At 40.1% G+C, this 24,655-nt stretch overlaps 1 protein-coding gene across 1 annotated transcript in view; it reads right to left on the bottom strand.

The window, feature by feature from the left end:
- The window catches only part of csmd3b (CUB and Sushi multiple domains 3b), a 434,915-nt gene extending 429,714 nt beyond the window's left edge, over positions 1 to 5,201 (bottom strand). Inside the window, 1 exon segment of the mRNA XM_028460951.1 lies at positions 4,189 to 5,201. Within this exon segment, the coding sequence (XP_028316752.1) occupies positions 4,189 to 4,435 (247 nt within the window). The 5' untranslated portion in view covers positions 4,436 to 5,201.
- Positions 5,202 to 24,655: the final 19,454 nt, after the last annotated feature.

Here is a 24,655-nt window from a genome sequence, read left to right as displayed (position 1 = left end):
TTTGAACCCTTTTTACCACTTTTTCTGTCCGTTTTTGGCCACTCTAATTCGCAACTTTTCACCAATTTCTATGGTTTTTAAAATCCCATTTCACCACCTTTTCCACCATTTTTGGTCACTCTTACATTTTATTTCTGATTAAAACAAGGATTTACATCTTTTAAGATGACTATATACTATGGTGCAAATAATATTAAACTTCCTGTATAACAGTGGATATTATTCAGATAAATAAATAAATGTGGTTATCACAGATTCATAGAACGGACCATCATTTTGCTGACTATATGGATGTGCCCCAAAAAGCTCTCCCCTTTATTCCCCCTTATAGATGGCCCTGTCTCCATATGACTGTTCTTTAATGTTCATGTCTGTGTTCAAACACCTTCAGGTACAGTGGGGGTCTCTGGGACCTTTATTTTGGGGGTTGAAAAGGTTGAGAACCACTGTGCTAGCGGTCCAAATACAGATAAGAGAAGGAAAGACATTTCCCACACATCACACAAAATATCAACTGATAACCATGACCAAAATATTCAACCAGTAACCAACACTGATAAATGGCATATTAATGGACAACATCCATCAATGCTTTATAATCAGCATCAGCGCTGCAGACTGCTCCATTCAATCTCCAATATCCTGTGATGGGTTATGGTTATAAAACCAGCTTGGAGGACCACTTTAGTGTGTCTGACAGCCTGCGCAATTTAACACTGATGACCAGCATTAAATTAGTAGATGCTACTACAGGATGACTGATACATTTCAATCTAGCTGTGTTGCAGGAACAAAGCACTACACTCCCGACGAGCGTCTATATAAATTAAATTAGCTATTTTTAGCCTGTGGGTTAATTGCATGGTCACATGCTGTGGACTAGCCTTTAGCAGAGCCAGTTGTAATTCCTTCACCCCACCCATGACCAGGAGTCGATTACCTCTGCTTTCTAATTAATAATTAGGCTGAGATGACTGATTTGGCATTCCCTTCTGATTGAGTGTCATTGAAATCTAGAAACTAGTCACTAAATAAACCTGTGATCACACCAAGGACACCTTCAACTTCCTAATAGTGCGGAGAACAGAAGAGATCAAATGTAGGCTGGGGTAAAAATAATAAGGGAAGACTTTGCCATGACTGTGACCATGACTTTTTTTTGGTTCTATACATGTACAATTTAGCATGTGGGGTGAGTAAATGAAACATCTGGAGCCTCAGAACCAATCTGGCAGATGAAAGGAGGAGAGAAGGTCTGGAGGAGAGAGAGAAATGGAAGGGAGGAGCAGCGAAAGGAGTGAGGCGGAGAGAAGGGAAGGAGTTAATGCAAGAGGAGGGAATCAAGGTCAGCAGTCATCTTTAGCATAAACTTCACATTTGAAAAATAATGTCATTAATGTGCTTTTGAAGAAGAATGCTGACAATAAATAACTAATTTACGATATGCTTAAATCTGCTGCCCCTGATACCTCATAATGGCCCTCAAAGAGCAATAAATCAAAGATTATTTGCTCCAAAAAAGGTTATAAATTTAAATTGATGCTTGGAAGTTTGTGTAAACACATCAATATTGGTGGAAAAGATTTGCGCCGCATTGCATTGTGGGATGTGGAGTCCCATAATCGGATTCATAGAAGTGTTTTTACATCATTCTTACCTTGATTTCTTGTGTTGGCCGCCCAAATAACTCTGGCAAAGTGAAAATGGTGCATGTTTTTTGGGGACTTACACGAAACAACCAGAATTTGGTTGAAATGCAATGTCTGGCGGAATGAGGCGATATCATGGGAAATACTGGGAACAAACCATTTTTAGCATCCGTCTACAGGACTCCAAATCCCACAATGCAATGAACAAAACCTTTCCGACAATGCCAATAAGAGAGTGTTTATGGTGGAGATCAAAACAAACCTTTGTTGCAATGTCAACTTTTAACATCTTTTTTCAAACAAATGATGTCCGATTTATTGATCTACGAGGCCTACACTGTCTTTATCTGATTAAAAAGAATTATTGTTTCCTCCATGGGTCAAGGAAATGTGTGCATTCAATTATGGCTTTGTTCATTACATTCACCCAATTGCTTTCAAGCACAGTAGTGCAGGTTCTTTCAATGATTGGTAATCTACCAATGGCCATTGTAATAATTCACAGGAACTAACCCAAATGCAAAAGGTGGCAGGTTTATTTATCTCATATTTTATAATGTGCTCAACTTTGATTCTAACAATTGGGTCTTCAGCTTAAAAGTTTAGCAACTCCTGGATGATATAATTCATTAAATTAAAATATTTAGCAAGACTTGAATGTTGAACCAAGAACTTAAACATCAGATCTTCTCTGCTGTAGAAAAACTGTTTTTTTTTGACTAAAGGTCATTTAACGCCAAATCTCAATCTGTCTTCAGCCAAAATGGGAACAAACTCTTTGAATTATGTTTCCAGAACAGCTGGAGAATGCTGTTTTGTGTATAACTGCATTCTTGCAAGTAGGTAATGGTGCCAAGTTGTGCATCTGGGCACTCCTGATGTCAATTTGTTTAATCCGTGTAGAAATCCATAGCATTTCTGCTCAGTCAGCCTCCATGCGATCTCTCTACAGGGGAGGATCATGCAGACTTACAATGTCAATGACAAATGATTCTCAATGAAGCCGCTGCATTTTCTTTTTACATTTGCTTTGCCTTTGTAAGCAGTTTTCTCTCCATGGCAGCCAATTTTTAGCTAATGTTTCCAGGGTAAAAATCAGCATGTCTGGCATTAGAAGAAGATTTTTTAGCTCAGCTTGTATTCCCTAAATCCTTTTGCTCATTATTTGGTATTTTGTGACTCAGGTTTTCTTCTGTCTATGGTTCTTTCACACAAATGATTCAAAAATTCAAAAAGACCTGACAAGACAGTAAAAATATGAAAATTGCTTTATTATGACATTAAAAGACAATTATTCACCATATTCATGGTGTCTGTGCCTATGTAAGTATACCATGTAACGGTGCTGTGTGAGAGGAGTTTTAAAGGGTTACGGAACCTTTCACCTAAGCCTTCAAGTTCCAGGGATTCAAACTCAAATTATAGAGCAAAATATGAGGCGGCGTCTGTGTGTGTGTGTGTGTGTGTGTGTGTGTGTGTGTGTGTGTGCGTGAATGAGTGGGAGAGAGGGAAAGAGAACGCTCACTGCAAAGATCAAAAGTGTTTTCCTTCAGTATTTCTCGAAAGAATCGAGAAATGAATGGAAGCCGAGAGACAAGGGGAAAAAGACAGAGACAGGGAGGAAGCGTCGGGAAATAAGAAAGTATGGGTGGCAAGAACAAAAAAAGAGTGTTTACAGATAGGAGATGGAAGCTGAAGCGGATACAGTAACATCAGTGTGTTATATATACAGTATATATAAATATATATAACACGCTGCATTATATAAGACTTTTGAAGCTGAAGTGTTGTTTAAAATAAATGAAAGGCAACAGCATGATGGGCTGTGGTAGTAAAATGCTGTGTAAGGCTTGGTCCTCATCACTCGAAACAACTCACGTTCTCACAATAGACACACACACACACACAACTAACGCTCTCCCGCACACACTAAGGTATAAGCAACTCACGTTCACTGCCACTGCCCAAGAGCTACCGCAAGAATATTTATTGGCTACCAGCTCAATGGCTGTATTGAAGAGGAGGATGGGGAGGAATGGGAAGAGGGGGGTGAGGATGAAGAGGAGGAGGAGAGGGAGAGGAGGATGCAGAAAGGGGAGAGAAAGGATGAAGAGGGAAAGAAGAAGAGGAGGAGGAGGATGGAGAGAGCAAAGTGATGAAAAGCTGGAGGAGAGAGGGAAAGAGCTTTGGCTGTTGCGCTTGTTTCCTCATCTTTCTCTTCATCCAGCCTGGAAGACAATTTATAGTTCTTCTCTTTTGCGGCGCGCGCACACACACACACACACACACTCACACACACGCACACACACACACACACACACCTATTCCCTCCCACTGACGCCTCGCAGACACCCTGACGCGCACGCAGACAGCTTCACACGCACGCGCCCACTCTCACGCACACAGGACTGAATATCCAGCGCATTCCCAACAACTGCAGTGGTGGGGGGGCAAAAAACACGCAAAAACTATTTGCACCAGGATGAGTGAGGAGGACAAGTCATGTCCGTGCGTGTGTGCATGTGTCGCATCCCTTTACCTTGCGCGCCAGAGGAGAGCGAGCAGCACAGAACGAGAGTCCACAGAAAACAGCGCATCATCATCATCATCCCCATCTCCGTCATCCCTCTCATCCTCCTCTGCGTCGTCACCCTCTCCATCCTCCCCGGAGCCGACCGAGGCTGTGCGGGGCAGCGTTCCCAGCAAGTGTCGGTGGTTTCATGAACATCTTTAATACATCTTCTGTGAGCTGAACGCGAGCCCCGTGAGCTCTCACCGGGCCGCATGCTGCTTCACATCCAGAAACAGAGGGACAGAGAGAGGGAGAGAGAGGGATAGGAGAGAGAGAAGGAGAAGCGTGCGTGTTCTTCGCCTCTTCCTTCTATCATGGACCAGATACATCCATCACATCAAAGAAAACAGGGAAACCAGTCGAAATCCACAGAAGGAAAATCAGAGGCGCAGGCAGGTGGTGCGCTCTAGCTTTAATAATAAATCCAAAAGGCTTTTATCGTCAGTGCCTCTCTGTTGTGTCCCGTTCCATGACGAAAAAAAGTGACAGAGAAGGAGCAGAGGTTTAAATTCACACTTCCTCCAGCATGCATCCCCTCTTCATTCCCAAATATCCTCCTCTTTTTCTCTCTCTACGCCTCTCCTCTCTTCTCTTTGATGTGCAAAAAATAAAAATAAAATAAAAAATCCCTCTTTGGTTCCTCTCCTCTTCTGTCTTCTGGTGTCTCGAGGTGGACACGGACACCTCCTTGTGTCCGGATAATCCTGTGCGTCAGACCATGAGCCAATCTCCAATGTTCTTCTTTTCAGCAAACATAGGAAAGATTAAGAAGCTCTCCTTCCTATACAATGAGAGCGCGCACCATTCCAATCACGTTCTCACTACAGGATGAGACTTTTCACCTTTAAAGGACTCCAAACTGAGCAACGCACTCAAACCAGATGTTGCTCGGTGATCTGATGAAGTCCAGTGAGCAAAAGGATGCTGTGAAATGTCTGAAAGCAGAGGAGACAAACGCAGTCTGTGCCGCTTGGTGCGCGCCGGTCTGTCTCTGCCGGTGCGTCTCTGCCGGTACAGCAGAGATGCTGCCTTCAGGAACTCCTCGTATTCGCTCCCGCCTCTACTTTAGTCTATTCACGTACTTTTGGTCAGAAATAATGGAGTGAAATTGACTCTTATGAACTACACTACTCATTTTTTTATAGTTTTTGTGGGGCGGATAAGGGGTTAGTTTTTGCCTTTGCAGCTGAGTAAAAGGATGAGGCAAAAAAAGCAGTTGTGAAAGTAATGGATTACAAGTACTCACGTTACTGTAATTGAGTTGATTTTATGGGTACTTGTACTTTTTTGGAGTATATTTCTAAATCAGTAATTGTACTTGTACTTAAGTACGTTTTAAAATGAGTAAAGTAATTCGCTGCATTTCTACATCGAACCGTTACGAAGTAAATATTTATTTATTTTGGTTTAAAATGATCAACGGACATTGTGAAACGACAAAAAATAAAATGACCAGACAACAATTAAATACATCACATCACAGCCGACCAATCAATTTAAACGTAAAACATCTGTTTTAAAGTTAATATATGTAGATGTACTTTTTTTCATTCTGAATTTCATTCATGTGTGTTATTTTATTGGCAGTGGCTATCCGTACAGTTTCCATAACATTATACCGACATTCTATCCGTATACGCAGCGCCCCTATTTGGCCAGTTTAGGTCACGTGATAGGTCAGTCATTGGCCAGTTTAGGTCTTGTGATAGGTCAGTCATTGGCCAGTTTAGGTCGCGTGACTAAGACTAAACCTTACCCTAAACCTAACCCTAAAAACTGCGATACTGGGCTATAACCTAACCCTAACCCTATGATGTTACTTACTTGTACTTCAGTAACCGTACCAGAAGCACAGGGGGTTGTACGTATGACAACCGTACAAATAGACACTTTATATTTTATTTAAAAAAACATTGTACATTTTGACAAACCTTTTATTTTATCCAGATGCCTTTGTGGAAAATAAATTAAGGAAAATTGTGGAAGATGTTGTGTTTTCCTTTTTAAGTTTATACATGAGAATTTTACTTTATGCAATGGAACCGTGGCAAGATTTATTACCAAAAATCAACGTGGGAGAGTAAAGTAAGTGACTAGTAACTTTTACTTTGAGTACTTTTTAATTGAGCTAATTTTTATTTGTACTTGAATATCTACATACGACCAATTACTTCTACTTGAGTATATTTATAATCAAGTAACATACTTCTACTTGAGTAGGATATACTGTATCGGTACTCTTTATACCTCTGGAAAAAAGTTTGATTACCCCCTGCTAACAGGCATCAGTTGTCAAACGTTAACAGTGTGCCGTATTTTCTCAATTTAGGCACAAAAAATAAAATAAAGAAGTCTGGGATATAAACCGTAGATGGAATAAAGCATCTTTACTGCCATTGATTTGCACACTGACCTACCCATGTTGGCTTGCCAGTCATCAGTCATTGCCCCACTTGTCTTTTGAAACTAAATCAATACCAGACAGGAAGTGTTTGGGATTTGTTGGCCTTGTGATAGATACAAACACTTATCTACTGGCTTAAGAGATCCATTGAGGTGATCCTTTATACAATGCCATGTATGTGTGAGAGTCATACAGGTATTTTTACTCAATAAAAGTATAAGGTTTATACATTTTTGCTGAATCGTTGCAGTCACAGAGCACTGAGTCAATACAGTGAACACAGAGCACAAAGCTAAGGTACACCTGTTGTATATCCATGCCCTCCAACAGCTGAGACACCCAATACTGACAGTTTTTGAAGACTTGTTGGAAATTACAGGAAGCTTTCTGCCATGTTCAAAAAGATTCTTTACAACAGTGATTCCCAACCAAGGGGGACGTAGATATTACTTTACGTAATGTGTCCACAGGACAGTTATTCCACCAAATTACATTAAATGCCATCAATGGAAAAAAAAAACTATAATATGTCTTTTCCTACCTAATATGTTGAAGGTTATTAAACTACCAAATATTTAAGCAAATGTATTTCCGCATATACAATATGAATACACACCAGGAAAGAGCTTAAGTTTTAGAAGTTGCATCTCTGAAGATGATTTTAGTCAAATGTCAGGGGAAGAAAACAGACCAACTGGGAATGGCAAAAAAGTCTGTTCTAAATCAAAGTAAATTGTACAAGTTGATGTGTATAAGCCACTGTTGCTCTAGCTGCAGAAGAGAGTTCAGATGCCAACGTGTAAATAAAACAAGGCGGTACTAATTGAGCGATCGGGGGTACTTGTCATTTGAAGAGAGGCTTTGGGGGGGCACATACTGTACAACAGAAACAGTTGTGAAACACTTCTTTACAGTGACACTACAGCTGCTATATAAACCAATAGTTAAATTTGCTATTTTGCCTGAAAACAGAGTTTTCTGCAAGAACATACAATGCATTGCAGTTCCGTCTCCATCATCCAAACGAGCACAAATGGCCACAAAAGCAATGGAACAGGACCAAGAAGACTTGACATTAAGCATAAATTGTTTCACTAGCTTCAATAAGTCAGATCCATTAAATTCCTACTTGAGAAATTACAGGACATTAATGGCCTCTTGTCATTGTCTTGGTGTCAGATAGCTCTGAACACTCTCAGGATTCTGTACGTGAATAAATCTTGGTGGTTTTAAAAGAATAGAGGGGATGGACACATTACAGTTGTGGCAATATTTTAACAGATCATCAATGTAATTTAACAAAAAAAATAATCAATTCCTAATGTTCCAGCCTGTCTTTTTTCAAACGAACATGTGCGTTCTAGAGAACAGTTTCATCCCTGCATTCATTTTTCAGCTACTCCCTTGGAAGAGACAGTCGCATCAGAACCAATCTCCACCCATCCGTTTCCTCCAGGGTGGCATGTGGTTTTCCTCCAAGGTTAGGAATGAGTTTTGTTCAGACGTGAGATGATGTCAAGTCCTTGATCTCGAGGCCATGAGAGTCGAGCAAGTCGGCAAAAAGTGGGTGCAGTTCTTTGGATGATCAAACTCTGCACTGTGCAGGTCGTGGGCTGACTTTGACTTACTTTTACAGAATGTCTTTAATATAGAAGGCAACAGTTATAACTGTGCAGACAAATCTCTGTGTAAAGTATGAAACGGCAATACCACCAAGTCTAGGAATTTTCATAACGAAGGCCTTAACTCAGTCTATTGGATAATTTCTTTCCCACTTATGAAGTGTTTCCCATTGCAAAAAATCCTTTTAGAGTCCAAATGCAAAATTAATGTAATCGACAGTGCTTGTGTGTAAGCTGGAGAGATGGAGTCTGAATGTGTGTGAGTGTTTTCTTTCAATTAGGAGGAAAATCTGTCAGCTACAGGTATATCCTCACAGGTGCAGCTTTAATTATGTGCTTATGTAAGTGTTAATGGGGATATTTTCAATACCCATGTGTATGTGTAAAATCTACACCCACATGTTCCCATGCAGCACTCTTCTGCCATCTACAGGCACATTTTACCTTCCTCCTCCTCCTCATCCTCACTCATTTCCTCCTCATCTCAGGCTCCTAGTGTTAATCATTTTGGCATCATTGAAATATTCACTGCACAACTGCCATCCTCAGGAGTGCGCCTGCATTCTGCAAACGCCGCCTATACACAAAGTGCACGTGTCTCAAATCCTCTGTGTGCGCATTTCTGTGCTACACTTCAGCTATACGGGCTTGTGTTGCTTTCACAAATCAATAAGCCATGTGTGAGGTTCATGTCCTGCGAGAGAGTGAAAAGAAGAGAAGAAACAAGAAAGGGGAGTGAAATGAAAATGGAGAACCAAAGGGGAGTGGACAAAGGGAGGCAAGTGAGGTGGGAGATGTACAGTGGGGTGTGATAGGGAAAAATAAGTCTGAACAAAGCCTAGGAAAGGCAGCCAAAGAGTGAAAGAATGCATTACTAAGAGCAAAAGGACAAGAAAAAGAAAGACAACAAAAGAAAGTTGAAGAAAAAGACAAAAATAAGACGGAAGGAGTGAGCGTGGATAATCTCCAGCTACAAGCTGTTATAAAAATGTGTGACAGAAAGTGAGAAGATATGAGGGGGATGGGTTCTATGTCTAAATAATAAAATAAGTGAGAAGATAGAAAAGAGGGACACTGTGGAAGCATAATGACGCATGGAATCTACAAAAAAAGCTAAAAAACATTTCTTAACAGTTAGATTTATTATATTCCAGCATGTTCTAGAAACCCAGCAAACTGAGATTCACAACGCACACCTTTGTTGTTTCATTAAGCTTCATCCACAATAGCTTATACTGTAGCACGCAGGTAGATGTCAATAACTTGTTCAAAGCGATACAACTGACAGATCTGAACTTGTCAACTTGTCCTGGTTTATTCCTGTTGTTTTCTGGTTCAAACAAGGTTACATTTGTTTGTTGTTCTGTATTTCCCATTTATTTATATCCATTAGTGTGCACTGGTTATAAAGCACACAAAAAAATCTGTTGTATTCATTGAGGAGAAGACAAACACGGCCCTTGAGGGTCTTTATACCAATGATTGACATCCGCTTGAATCACACTGTAATTTCTCCTCAGAAGATAATCCATGTTGCAGTAATTGAGGACAACAGCGTGGAGCATGCCGATTCTTTAACAAGCCCTTTTACAGAAATCCTGCTTCTTCTTTTGTATCGTGTTTGTTCTGACTGCATTTTCCTGAAGCAATAGCCCACAGTGCAGTAGCAAGAAACCCTGCAAGGAAAGCATTAGTAAACTACAAAAGGACTCGCTGTTATGTTTCCAATGCCAAGAATGATATAATTTTCAGTCAAGCACTTTAGTTTCAAAAGGCTAACAGACTTTTACAGCGTGAGGTAATGGATATTTAAGTAATAACAGCAGATATATCAAAGTTTTTAAAGTAATCTCATCAAATCATGTCTTTAAAACAAAAGTAAAAACTGAAAAGTAGTACAAAAGAAATGCTCTTTTGAGTTATAAACTCAAACATCACAGAACAGTTTCTTTTCCCAATTGTTTTGCATTTATTGGAAACATTCAGCTGTACTCAACATCAAGGTTACTATTATGTTCAATAAGTGCTTCACTTAAAACAATGTTTGATTAAAAAGACTGTAAAACTGATCTCCATCATGTATCATCGCTACATAATGAGGTAAAATAGGTGATTTTTGAATATTTTAAAATAGTAAACCTCGGGACGTTCTCGTTATATTTGCATGCACATTTCTACAAACACCAGTCCATTAACCGATTCTTTGGAGAGCACAGTTTTAATGTCAAAGGGTGTAAATGTCAAAGCAGAGGGCACATTATGATTATTACTAATTGAAGAAGATTCTAATTCTAGTTTTGCTCTCTTAGGTAAGAACCTTTTTATTTGAACCGTCTCTGTTTGGGAAATGGTTTGTTACTAATGTGAAACCTGATATGAACCAAACATATATTATTCTTTGGTATAACATGACATTAATCAACCAACTTCCATTTTTGTGGCACAAAAAAGCAAATTGAAAAATTGTCAAAAAGTCTGCGAAAGACTAACAGACGCAACAGACTGCCACAATCCCCATGTCCGTCCATGTTGTTCCCAGTCACTCGATCAAGGTTTTTCTGAGCAAATATGACAGCTGATAAGTTGCCCCCTTTAACATTTTGGAAAAACCTGAACAGCCCAACATAATGGGGCAGAATGATAGTGTTCAATGTATGCCTCGCAAAGAGAATGTGACAATGTGTGCACGAAGCAGAAGGTCGGAAACATGTTTTCTTTTGCATTTTGGCAAAAACAGGCTCCTCTACAAAGTATTTCACAATTTATTGATGAATTCTGCAATGCAATATACCTACCCTTACCACAAAGCATTACACATAGTACGTTTTTACCACAGAAGTGAACAATATTTATGACAAAATTGTCCCAAAAAATATTCAAACAGAGCAACTCATTTCTCAACAATGGCCACTCGTTTGTGCATTGTTTCGGTTTTGCTGCATCTTGGTACAGAGATGGTGGCTTCAAGTCCTGCTGGTGGCCAGGGGCTAGTCCATGTCTGCTAGCCCTGCAAATACCAAAGTCCTACTCTGCTTTGTCCAAAGTTAGCTAAGATTTGCTCCATCAATGATGAACACGTGCCAACGACAAGGCTTTGACTTTCAGATTAGAGGTTAGATACGATAGAGTCGGGCCCCATCGGGTTTGGACATATTTCGAAATGATGCACCGTCAACTGTCGGATTGAATCACATCGGCGCGCCTGTGTTAGCATCTGCTTGTTGCCCTGTGTACGATGGTGATCTGTTAATGTTTCCGGAAGCTTTCGTAGTAGGAAGTTGAAAGGATTTTAACTGTGGCTCGGCTTGGAAAAAAAACTGCAGCCCGATCTGCACTTTATTAACACAGACTACTGGTATTCAACACCAAATTACCAACAATTTAATTTGAGGACAATGTACAAATCTGCTTGACCCAAGGTAGAGTGAATTAGGTCTGTTTTTGACAAAGACATTTGCTTCGTTTAAAAGATTAATTGTTTTTTTAGATACCACTTAGGTATTTCTCATAAAACATTTTCACCATTGTATCTTAATTACACTGTATGTCAAATACATACTACTCTATTCCAGAATAAATAAGTATCACCCTAATTGGTGTAAATCGTTGAAGCAATGATGAGGAAAAGCGATCAGGTTATACTCGACATGGGATTCCTTGTGATATTTGCATCAATATTCTTCCTATAGAGAAGAAAACAAAGGGTGGAAGGTTTACTGTGATTACTACCTCCTTTTTTCAGTTGGTGGATCATATGGTCAAAGAAAAAAGCAAGTCTTTGAGGTACATTTTAGTTCATCTTTGAACTGGAGGAAAAAACGATTACGTGCACCAGCTATACTCTGCTACATACTGTACATCTTGCGCAGGGCTTTGACATTGTACATGGTTAGGTGGCACAAAGAGGCTGTCAGATATGCGTTGTTGGTATTTGACTGCAGCGTTTAATAAGCATATAACCTGTCACATCTGTATGAGAGAAGACCGTTAAGCTACAATTTGTAATGTAGAATTCCCTCAATGAAGGACATGAAATGGATAAACTGCAACAAGCTAAACATTAGGCAGTATATCCATTTTTGCCAGTGTAGCGTGGTACCTTAATGGGACATCCAGTAATTAGGTAATTGACGAACGAGTTTTCCAATCATATTTACAGTGCTGCAGGCGGGGGAAGTGGCTACTGCAAACACTACCAAACATTGCTGTTGGTCGTGTGTGTAGATCAGAGACGGACAACTTCTATCACAGCGGGGGCCACAAGAATGTGATTGTTGATAATTTGTCACCCTCAGATTAGACATTCATGTTTGTATTTCCAATCTGAACAATAATACAGGAAAGAAAAAAAATAGTGATTTGTGGTTTTCGTCATTATGTATATTTTTCTGTCCTTTTCTTAATTTTTTATTTTTTTTAATTTAATTAATTTTAGTTATTAAATGTGTTTTTGGAGTTTGGAGATTTTTGTTGACGTTATTTACATTTTTCAGTTATGTTGTGCATATTTGTAATCTTCGAGGATTACAGTCTTGTTGATGTTTCATGAATTTTACAACTACTTTTGTGTATAATTGCTGTCATTTTATAGAATTTTGTGTGTTTTTGATGTCATCTTGGGCGTTCACTTTGAGGGGCCACACAAAATTAAACCAAGGGCTCCAATTGGCCCCCAGGCTGCCAGTTGCTCATATTTAGTGTAGGGGGTTGGCAGTTGAGTCTGTCTCAGCTGCCAGAGGCTATTGCAAAAGGATGCATTCACTCCAATAAACACACATGTTTAATGAAACATCAGGGGCGTTACAGAATGTTGCAGTGAGGCTACAGATGCCATGTTAAAAAGGAAAAATAAATGGAATGGCATTACTGTCGCTGCCCTGCAGAAAGAATGTATGCCTGCCAGGCAGCCAGTGTCGATCTGACTTATCCCTGAGAGCTAGGCAGCATTTTTCTATATTGTGTTTGTCTGAAGCTCAAGACTAACCAAATACTTTCTGTGTAGAAAAACTCCAGGGAACACAATGTAAGCTGGATGTGTGTGTGCAAAAAGTGGTTTAGACATTTAGAATGACAGTTCAAAGCTAAATCACTAGAGTTTATAAAAAAAAACCCTTCATTCTGCAGCTGAAAATTTTACATTTGATTACAAAAGGAGAAACATTCATATTTGAGTGTTAAACTCTCCAGCAGTGACGGGCATGACCACTAGGGTTGGGTAGGCACATTGCAAATCGAGACCACCAATGACAATTTCATTTGTTTCTGCTGGTAAGTATTAAACAAAATCAACATTGTAAAACACCATTAAAGAAACAAACAGTTATTTAATATAGCCTCCATACTCTCCCAACAACATATATCTCATGAAACGACAGCGCATCTGTTGTTTGTGTTGGAAACACAGAAACATGGAGAAAATGACAACTCAGAACAGCCTCAGTGAGGCGCATCCACAAAGCCAATCCTTCCATTCACTGTGAAAAGGATGAAACATTTTCTGACCTTACTGGTAGCTCAGGTGTTGGTCTCCCATCTTTTAAAAGGTTTGGTTTTTCCTCAGAAGAAATTTTCTTTATCGTCTCTATCGCTGTCTTCCTGCCTGTAGTGTTATCCCACCCACTAGCTAGAGAACGTAGCAGCGGTCACGCTGGATCAATTCACTAATGCACTGTGAACGTACGTATAGCATTTAGCGTACACGGTTACGTCCAAAGGCAGCGTAGAGAACTGCCTTTTTACTGTAAGTAAATGGTTTTCATTCTTGGGGAACTGACTGCGCATGCGCAAACACATAAAAACACGCTATGAGAACAAAGGCAGAGCAGCAATGTGCTTTTGGGAGGGGGCGTGGCCTCTTCCTGCATTACAGTGGAGTGAGACTGTGCAGCCATACCAGGAAATAGCTCTGTTCAGTCATTTGGTCTATGAAATGCACAAAATGCTGACACTTTCAAACTTATAGGTACTGTAGGCTTTCGGAAATGGAAAAATAAATCATTGATAATTATATTTGAATTAGGTAGGCACTGCCTACCTTGCCTACCCTGCCTGCACGTCACTGCTCTCCAGCCTTGCCTGAAAGTAACCCTCTGGATTTTATTGCACATTTTGAGGTGAAGTATTGATGTGGTGTCTTGTTTTTAAAGGGTTAAGCAGACATGGCCCTCAGCCACCTGTTCCGATTACTTTGAGAAAATGGTGATTTGTGCTCTGGTGCACTGTTAGTGCGTGTGTGTGTGTGTGTGTGTGTGTGTGTGTGATCACCTCTGTATTCTGAGTGATTTCTAATAAACCACTGATAAATTGTGCTGCACAGCCATTTTGAGAGAGATGGACTGAATCTAGGTATTGTCCTGCCATCTCTCATACATCCCCCCCCCACCTTCCCCCACAACCACACACCCTTTTTTCCCCTCACACTCTCTCTTCTTCTCTACCTCTATCTTTGTACTCTGCTCTTTTTCCCCCGTTTCCCACACTGCCAGCCGAGGAAGAGGAATCTTCTAAAACAGTTATTTATCTACATCTCATTCCCTCTCCTCACTGGCTTTTTCCTCTCCACCCTATCAGGGCGGGACACAAACACACACTCAATCACACACACTTGCAAACTTGCACACAGAAGCAGGTCGTTTTAAGGCTGTAAATTTAGCTCCAACCGAGAAGCTGTCACAAGCCACACTAGATAAATAATGAATGCTTGTGAGTGTGGGCATGTGCATGTGTAGAAACAATTGTGTGGTTTTATGTTTGGGATGAGAGTGATTGAAGTGATAGTCTTTAATTTAATGGCCTGAAGAATGAGGTCACGCTTTGGAAATTGATGAGAATGGGTGGTGAAGTTTGGTGTAATCAAGCAAAAGGAGGAGGGAAATTTGGAATTGTGATGCAAATCCAACATGTAAATTCATATTCTAATCTAGACAGTTGTGAATCTGATTGACTTGAGTTTTATGCAGTAGCTCGCTTAGTGTTATGGGTTTATAGTTCAGTTTAGGCTCAGTTAAGTCTGCTTACTCCATCTTTGAGTTTAGTTTCCCATATGTTTTTGCCCCACCCTATGTGTTATTTGTTACTCCTGTGCCCATCTTTTTCGTTTTTCTTTCTTGGTTATTGGCGTGCGGCAACCACCTTGAATAGGGGCATATCACCACCTACTGTACTGGAGTGTATAAAATCAACAGAACACCCATATCTTATCCTTCCTTCACTTATAGCGTGTTTGGTCATTCAAAGAACATTAGTTCAAGTAAGTTTTTGTCATTTTCCCTCAGTCTCTCCACTCTATGGTGCACATCTTAGGTTAGTTTTGGATATATTTTTTTTCATTCTGCCAGACCCTTGAAATATATACAAATTCTTCACCACAAAGAATTTCTCATCTGTATCAGGATGCTTACTCCCCCTGTACACTACCAATAAGTGGTAATGGAGGTCAAAGATGCTAGGAAAGACTGCCAGCTGTCAAGTGCATCCTTCCAGTTGCAGAAGTATTGCACTTGCCCATTAATGACAGGGGAAACTTACATTATGTTCTGATACAAGGCTATACTAAGCTCTTGAGATTCTAAGTGTCACTCAGGGATTGATTTTAATGCTTGCCCATTTGCCAGGTTAAAGTTATTGTGTGACAAGACCAACGGAAACCCGTCCGGAGCAAAGCCAATAGGCCCACTTCAACTGAACCAATGTCTGCGGCTGCGGCTGGCATCGCCCGTGTTTCGAGAGGCGCTTGTTCTGTTTATTTAGATGTAGTGCAGCCAGATGGTTATCGAGAGAGCACTTGCAAACATACTAATGGACTAAAGCAAGGGTCCCCAGCCTTATGTACCACAGACAAAAGGGACAAAAGGGAGGGTCTGAGCCAAGAGTGGAGAGCGCTTCCATACACTGTATTTATTCATAATGTTTTTTTGAATTTGGTCATTTCTGCAGTGTAGAAGGCAGTTGTATCAAAACTTGTCACTTCTGAGAAGAAGACTGTACTCGGGGCTTTCCCAATTATTTTCAACCCAGAGCAGAGCATAAATAGTTAATGCAAAATACTCAAGAAAGGTGGTGAAAAACTAGGAATTACTTGAATAAAGTCAAGAGTATTTTACATCATACATTCACCTTTGGTTTCTGGGTTGACTGCATTAACTGTATGGTCAAACTGAATGTTTGTTTGTTTTTATATCTCTTTAACTGTCACTTGGTGATCCAAACGTGTCTGTCTTTATATGTTAACCCTATGATACTCTTTCCAGGCTGCGTCAAGCATTGTCAGTTGTTACCCTGTACAATGAGATAAATGGGTTGTTGTTTTTTTACACTTGTATAGCTGTTTTTTCTCTGGCGATTGTATTTGGCACTAAGCAATGCCATCTTTCACTTTACTGTAACCAATGAAGCACATTTTTCATTTTCGCAGTACAATTTTCTGTTTAGGAATGCAAATTACAATTTCCACAGAAGCTAGTAGGTTTATAATTTAAAACAGGACATGATTAATCAATCAAACAAACAAAAAAAGAGAAAACAAATCAATGCGGCCATCAGAGAAACAGCTTGCACAGCAGTGGTCTCTGGTGGCAGCAGTTCTTATACAGACACTCCCCGCAGAGAAAACAAATTTATCAGTAAGTGCTGCATACAAACAAAAAGCATGCTGAGAGGATGAGACCAATGAAGAGGTTTGACAAACCGGAGAATGCAAGAAACTAGGTCTAAATAAATTACCAAATTGCAAAAAGCAAAAAATGAACATCCTCAATTCAACAAGCACATCTTGCTTTCATATTTATTCATAGGTCAACTTTTCTAATGGTTGAAATAACCTCAAAGTGGACCAAGTTTAGAGCTCCAGAAAAGAAAGCCAAGAGATTCTTTACACCCGGCTCTTATGGCCCTATGACATTGATCAGAGTGGTGTCCAATCACGTCTGCTGTAGAAGCAGGTTGAGTTGGGGTTGGAATAAAATCTCTAGCCTCAGGCACATTTCCCCAAAGAGCAAATCAAAATAATTATCAACGAGGACAGTTACCATCTCTTGTTTTGAGTGTTGGCTTGTAAATTCAACTTAAAGTATGTCATGTATAACTGCTGTGACTAAATAACATGTAATGTCACATTTGGTTAGGTGTTATATAAAAAAAAAATAAAAATTCTCGTATGAAGTGTAAATGTGGTGTTCCCAAATATCTAAATATCTTGATCAATGTTCTGGTTCAGTTTCAAAATACAGATGAAAATGATTGCAATAGAGGAGGCTTATTTCAATAGAGTGCAACAATGCATGAATCAACAGTACTAATATCTTTTCAGGCAAAAGACTCACAGCAGGTGTAAACAATGGTCCACCTGCTGTAGCTGGAGAGAACCACATCTTCTCAGTCTTTCAGGTGTGCAATTTTAGCCCCCCAGGGTTCACCATGTTGAGGCAACTTATGGCAGGAAGTTACCTACCAACAACAATAATGTAGTTAGCTGAACATTGCTGCATTCTCCATTACATCTGTAGGTTTATTTCCAGCTTCATCATCAGTGTTTTTAGATATTTCACATATTATATAGAAAAGAAATGAATCCCTTTTTGTTATAAGAGGACTATATTTGCGCTAGTGAACTGTAGCCTATTGTTTCTGGTCAAAAGGCCTCAACAATCACATTCCCACCAATTACCTCCCCAGGGAACTAATTACACCATCCCACACATCTTAACACTGAGTAATGTTGTTTCTTTTTTTTTTTTAAATCTCACATTTAAAAATATCTCTCCTAAGCCATTGAAACATTTTTTTTTTATGGTTGTTGATTTGTACACATAATTTCACAATACTCCTGCAAGATCAAATGATAAAAGAGCGTTTTACAAAAAGACAAGTTCCCCCCGCCGCCCCCACCCCCCCTTGGCCTGGACACTCAACTGTTGGTCAGTATAAAACATTCTAAATATTCTTGCGAGACATACTTTAAAGGGGTGCCCTTTAAACCTAAATTTTTTTAAATGTATTACCAAGAGAAAAAAAAAAAAATCACGCTGAAATATACGAAATCATGCTGCGCGAAACAAGTGAGTCAGAGATTCTGGGAGGACAATGAAGGCATTAGAGAAGAAATAGTGTCTTACAGATAAGTAAGTTTTTTTCTCCTCCTAGCTGCATTAAAATTACTTAAAAAGATGTATGATTTAACACTAGATTTTGACAGTGTGTTAGTCTTTTTATGATACTCATTGTTTTATTTAAATTAAGATGACCATTTCATCATTGTTTCCTTCATCTCGCATTTGCTTGACATTAGGCGTTTTTGTTCATTAGAAGAAAACCTCAGATTTGTTTTGAATAATAATGAAACAATTTAATCCACCACTAAATTAATACTGCAGGCATATTGTAAATCACAAAGCGATTACACTTCAAATAGCTGAAAAAGTACACAGTAGAAACCTTACCTCAGATTCAGTGTATTACTCGAAAAAAACAAAACATTTAAAAAGGTGAAGAGTCACTAACAGACTCAACAAAAAGTAGATCATCTAATTATTGACTTGGGACCCTATCGCACAGAGAGGACACTAGAGGAAAAGAAAAGATACCAAAGGTACAGGGAGTATTCTCACAGCATTGGAAAGGCAACCTGGTGCCTTGAGGTATCATCCAATTACTTAAAGGTCATGGTTTTGATCACAGAAAAAGCCAGTGAGGGTCTATCAGCAACCATGTATCATGTCAAAGGGTCCTTGAGATTGACACTGAATGCTAGTCGTCTTACACAGTTCAAGTTCATAAATGGTAAACACAAGGGTGTTTTCAATTTAAAATGTAGACGGGAGAAGTACAGTAAAACTGCTTTGTCCTAGATTTCATTGTTTAAAGTCTAATAATATAATATCAAAATATCTTTGAGAGAATGTAGTCCCTTGAAACGCAAATAAACTGTATTTAAGTAACTTTATCTGGATTTACTTTCAATCTGAACTCACCCTGATTGACAGCAACTACCATTTCCTAATTGGTCGCTTATTTTCTACGTTAAGAGGTACTTTGCCCTTTGATCACAACAATTTGATCCGATCACTTTTCAGCAATAGTCAAATTGATTATTATGGAATCTGAAATGTCATTGAAACACAAAGGAAAAAAAAACTTTATGTGTGAACAAAATGTTATGAATCCCCCCTGGGACATTGCTGAACTGTGCCAAGAAGGATTTTGACGAATCAGCATCCCAGAAATATAACACCGCTAGCCAAAAGCTGTTTATAATGCATGCGAAAGAGAACACTGCTTTCTCTGCTTTTCAAATGAAAATTACACAATGTGTAACACTTAATAGGCTAGGAGGCCTGACTGCAGCAGGCTACCAAATTAATAGCACACTGAATCACAAGACATATTCATCTCGCTCAGAGTCTGAGGTGTGTGAGTTATTACAGACGAAGATTATTTTGCAAATCCTTATATTATAATTTTTTGAAGATATACATTTAATAAATGTATAATATACAGTAATCGATACAAAATGTAAAAAGAGGGAAAAAATTTCAGCTCATTGATAAGTTAATGCATCATTACATGATTGATTGTCCTTTGATTGTAAGATAACAGTTCCAAGATCCAGCAGAAAAAAACAATAAGTGTTCAGTTTCCTACCACAATGTGGTTGGTAGCTCACCATCTGCTGGTTTTTTTTGTAGGCAGGTAAAAACCTGGCATTGATTGAACTTTGTGTCAAAGTATATTGTAGAGTCACGCTCGGATCGCAGGGCATTTAAAAAGGCACTAGCACCTCAATCAGCGTCCATGTGTGGGACTCCATTTAGGACATGTACAGGTTCAAGCGAGGAGCTGAGACAAATGCAGCAAGATGCCGGTCACCCGAACTTAAAATTCAATGGCCCATCTTGGGGGCGGAAACAGCAGTACAGCCCGAAGGTTACCACAATAAAAGAGTATCAAGTAACACGTGTTACAAATGCCAAAAGGTAAACTGCAGATACATTTGTATATCATTCAGTTTTGACTAACTGTAATCTATAAAATAGACAGCTATGGCCATACGTGTGAGGGGTGAAGGATTAAGGGCCTAAACTTCTGTTAAGTATTACAGCTGGTAAACGCATTCAGCAACACAAAGCACAGGTGATTGTTTTATCAGATTATTTGGTCAAACACACAGGCTCTGAATAAAAAAGTTCTGTTGCCAATTGGGAACGACTTGTTACTGGGATAAATGACCCTTTTCTTTATTCAAGACAAGCTAGAAAAAAATGTAGGAAAGTGAAGTTGAGTAAAAGATCTAATATGGATTGTCACAGGTTAACTCAATCCTGAACACCCATTTTGATGTCCAATAGAGAAAGATGGTGGGTGTGCATGTGTTTAGTGGTTGGTTATGCGTCATAGTGGCCACATTTACATGGGAGCTTTAATTCCTCTTTAATTCAGAATAAAAGTTAAATCTTGTAAACACTTAATTCCCAATGAAAATGTAATTCCGAACTAGGTAGCTGGTTTATTCCAATTTTTAATTCCAAATTAGATAATTCCTCTTTCTTGTAAACACTAAATTCTGCTTTAATTCCGGTTGTTCTGCAAATGTGCGACTTGCCGCGATGACATGCTGTAGGAAGGTGAGATGAGTTATTATTAATGGGTTATATAACTAAGAATATTAATTATGATTATTAATATTACTTCAAATTTGCGGGGTGCCACTCCTTTTAACAGGAGAAATATGTCTAAGTTTTTAGACTAAACTCATCAATGTGAAACCAGGGAAAAGTGAATTCTACCAGACATCTACACCATCATCACAGCTTTAATGAATCAGAGGAATCAAATATTATGTTTAACCTTTTATTCAAAAGTCAACAATTAACACAGTCAAAATATCAATTGAAATGGGATAATTAAATCATGATAAAATGCATTTCTAGGCTAATAAAAGTGAGGATTATACGTAATAAAGTGAAATCACTAATCTAGAAGGATGCTAATCTACCAAATATTGAATAAAAATGCAGGATTCAATAATAAAATCATAAAATCAAAGAATAAAATAAAGAGAGCTCATAACAAAGAGAGGAGGACGGACAAGGGGGAGACGAACAAACATGAATGAGATGTACTGTGTGTGTAGCATGTTGTTAATGCGTGTAAGTTTGTAGTTATGGAAATATGTATGTGATCTATTGTAGATGAAAGTTGCTGATGAGAGTTCATTCTTGTACCTTGAAGATGTCAGGGTTGGACCTGGAGGTGCTGTTTGAGCAATGCAGCAGGACGTGCCACCGTTGGTTCTGTTTCGGTTCAACAGAGTGTAGCCCCTTCAGCCGATCCGGGCGGTTAGGCCTTCGCAGCTGGCTTAGAGAATGGCTCTTGGCTAACCCCAACGGGTCGCGGGCCGGGCTTCCTTTCGGCTGTTACGCACGTCACTAGATGCTGTATTCGTCCGAACCAAGCAGCTGTGGTTTCCAAAATCTAACTGTTTCAACTAAAAATAAAATGAAATAAATGAAAAGACTGGAAACATGAGGGAACACGTGTGAGCATGAACGCCCGCGTCCAAAACCGTTGTTTCTGGTCGCGCGTCTTTTTTTAAAGGGCGTTTGACGACGCCTTTTGGAGGAGGCGTCTTCGTTGATTATTCTGTGATCATGTCGGTGATTGGTCAATGTCTCTGCTTTCAGCTTGTGGGTGTGTCTTGGGTGTGTGTAAGTGTAAGACAGAGACAGACAACAAGGGATGATTCTAAACATAAAAGAATGCCTAATAATTAATTCCACATATTTCAAAACATCTTTTCAACATCATATCCTGAAATATCATGTATTACGAAAGAGTTTGATACCAAACACGACTAGGAAATAGCCTCGAATCACTTTAGGAACTAATTAATGCATTTTACCTGTACTTACTCATAACATAAATGTCAAAAATCATGTTATGCCTCCTCTTAACTATACGGTTGCAGTAAATACCTCAAACTAACTTTTGTGATGTTTTTCTGGTAATTTTAAGCACTTTTAAATGATGAACACTTTAAAATAGCTTTCTGTTGTTATTAAATTACATGACACGAGTGCAGACACATTTGCAATTTCAATTACAGTAGAAATCATTCCAAAAATGTTTTCATTTGTAACTTTTCAGTCCAGCACATGTCCTTTGTTCTCATTTGAGCAGGAGAACTGGGGTTATTCCATTGTCCTGTGTAACCATTGGTTTGGGTTCGGGAGGTGACAACATCTGCAGGGGGTCAAAGGGGTCATTGGGACAGTTCTTTGATGTTACAGCATCCAGAGGTATCTGTTTGAAAAAGGGGGAAGGAGAGGGGTGTTCTTCTTTTGATTGTAATGTAGCAGGGAGATGATAACAGGAGACGACTGGTCTGGGATCCTTCTATCTTTTTGTTCGGCAGGAAGGGAAGAAGACCCCCCCTTGGGGCACGTTTGCATTTCACAGCAAGAGGTAGACACTCTGACTCCACGGACTGGTGAAGCCGGTGTTCTAAGTCAGGTCAACTTGGGGGTTTAGTTCCCTACATAATCCCCCTGTTGATAAGGTTTCAATGCTTTGAAGCTCTTATCAAAAAGTTCTTTTGAGGAAACAAAAGAGGGAACGAACCTTCAAGTTGAAGAAAACTGGAAACAGGTAAAGGTGTGTTGAGGTCCTCACACACCCTGACGAAAGTTCAGGAGTGACAAAAGTCCAACGTCCTTGTTGGAACTTGGAGGTGTTTCCCCCTGTAGGGTAGGGAAATCACTCTCACCTTGACGTGGAGATGAGCAGCATTGCCAGGAAGTCAATACTGGAGGCAACGCTGGGAGGTTGAAGCTAGAGCCCCTGGTGGTTGAGGATGGAGCCCCGGAGGTTGAAGACTGTAGCCCTGGCGGTTGAAGACTGGAGCCCCTGGAGGTTGAAGACTGGAGCCCCGGAGGTTTGAGGCTGGAGCCCCGGAGGTTGACGCCTGGAGTTAATGCCCGTGGACCCTGGAGGTAGGAGTTGGGCGACCATGGAGTCGATTCTGAGGTGCCGCTTGGCAGTGGGCACCCGTAGACCAGGAGGCAGACTAGGTGTGTGTACTATATGTTGCTATGTGTCCCTCAACAATGCTCGGTGCGAACATGTAATTTGGGATCAGCAGGATGGGGTAACATAAAAGTGTACACATAACACATAGATAGCGTGGTATCGGTCAGTTACTCCTGGTGCACATCAATAAGACAAAGACAAAGCATGCAGGGTGTAAAAGAATCAAATCTAAACACACAAAGGTAAGTCCCTAAGGGAGCTTAAACTAAATGAGAGAAAAAGAAGAGCTTTCTTTTGCTCTAACTAAATTTGGCCTGTGCCTATATAATGAGACGAGTTGGTGGTCTCAGTTACAGGGTGTTAGATATGCTAATGTCTGGGGCCTGATCAATGGGATGGCTGATTGGAAGTTTACGGATCAACCAGCACGGTTAAATCCTGACCCTCGGGTGTGTCCTCGGTGGGACCAGATAGCGTAGTGGATTCTAGTTCCTAGGTCTGAGTTTATGTCGTCCTTGAGGTGGTAGATGTTATTGAACGTGACGACTGGTAGGTTAATTAGGAATGCTATCTCTTGGCTCGTAGGGTTTATTCAGCTCGCGGTTGATGGCTTGTCTGTTGATTTTGGTGTTCTGTATAGCTTAATTTGGTTTTCGGTGGACCCATTTGAGCTTTGATTTGGTTTTTGTGCTCGGAATCTTTATTTGGTACACCACTGGAGACAGTTTATCGGTGACCAGGTAGGGTCCTGTTCATTTGGGAAGAAATTTCTTCTATTTATTTATTTATTTTTTCAGTTTGGTTGCATGATGATTGGTTTTGCCGGCGGGCGGAGCAATGCTATAATACCAGACGCGGTCTCCCACCTGTAGTTCCTCTTGTGAGGCTTTTTGGTCGTAGTAGGTTTTACGGCCCTTCGCGCTCTCTTTGAGGTGTTTTTGAGCAAACGCGAACGTAGCTCGAAGGTGGTTCTCAAGATCGGTCGTGTATTGGTGGGTGGTGTAAGCGGTAGCGGTGTCAGCTTGGTTTTGGTTTTGACTCCTCTGTGTCTGGCGTAGGGCATGTCATGGGCATGTGCCAATATCACCCCCCTTTGGTTCTGTGGGACAACGAACGCATGCGTTTGGGAGTCCGCAGAAACATGGACCAAGGTGCCCTTGACTGTCTGTAATGAGCGACGGGCAGCGAACAGATGGCTGGGTGTGGAGGCAGAGTCAGAGGAGACTTTTAACGTCATTGGGCCATTGTCGATGAAAGCGGGTTTTATCGGTGCGATGACCTGCGAAGACGATGGGGCGATGGTTTCGGCAGCCGCACGAGAGCTCGTAATCGAATTCACTGAGAACGGGTGGGGCTCAGCGAGCTGGGTGGGGTCAAAGGACCAGGG

The sequence above is a fragment of the Gouania willdenowi genome, chromosome 11 (assembly GCF_900634775.1).
Source record: "Gouania willdenowi chromosome 11, fGouWil2.1, whole genome shotgun sequence".
Taxonomy (NCBI): domain Eukaryota; kingdom Metazoa; phylum Chordata; class Actinopteri; order Blenniiformes; family Gobiesocidae; genus Gouania; species Gouania willdenowi.
The sequence above is the reverse complement of the archived record's forward strand: the minus strand, read 5'-3'. Positions and strand labels throughout refer to the sequence as shown.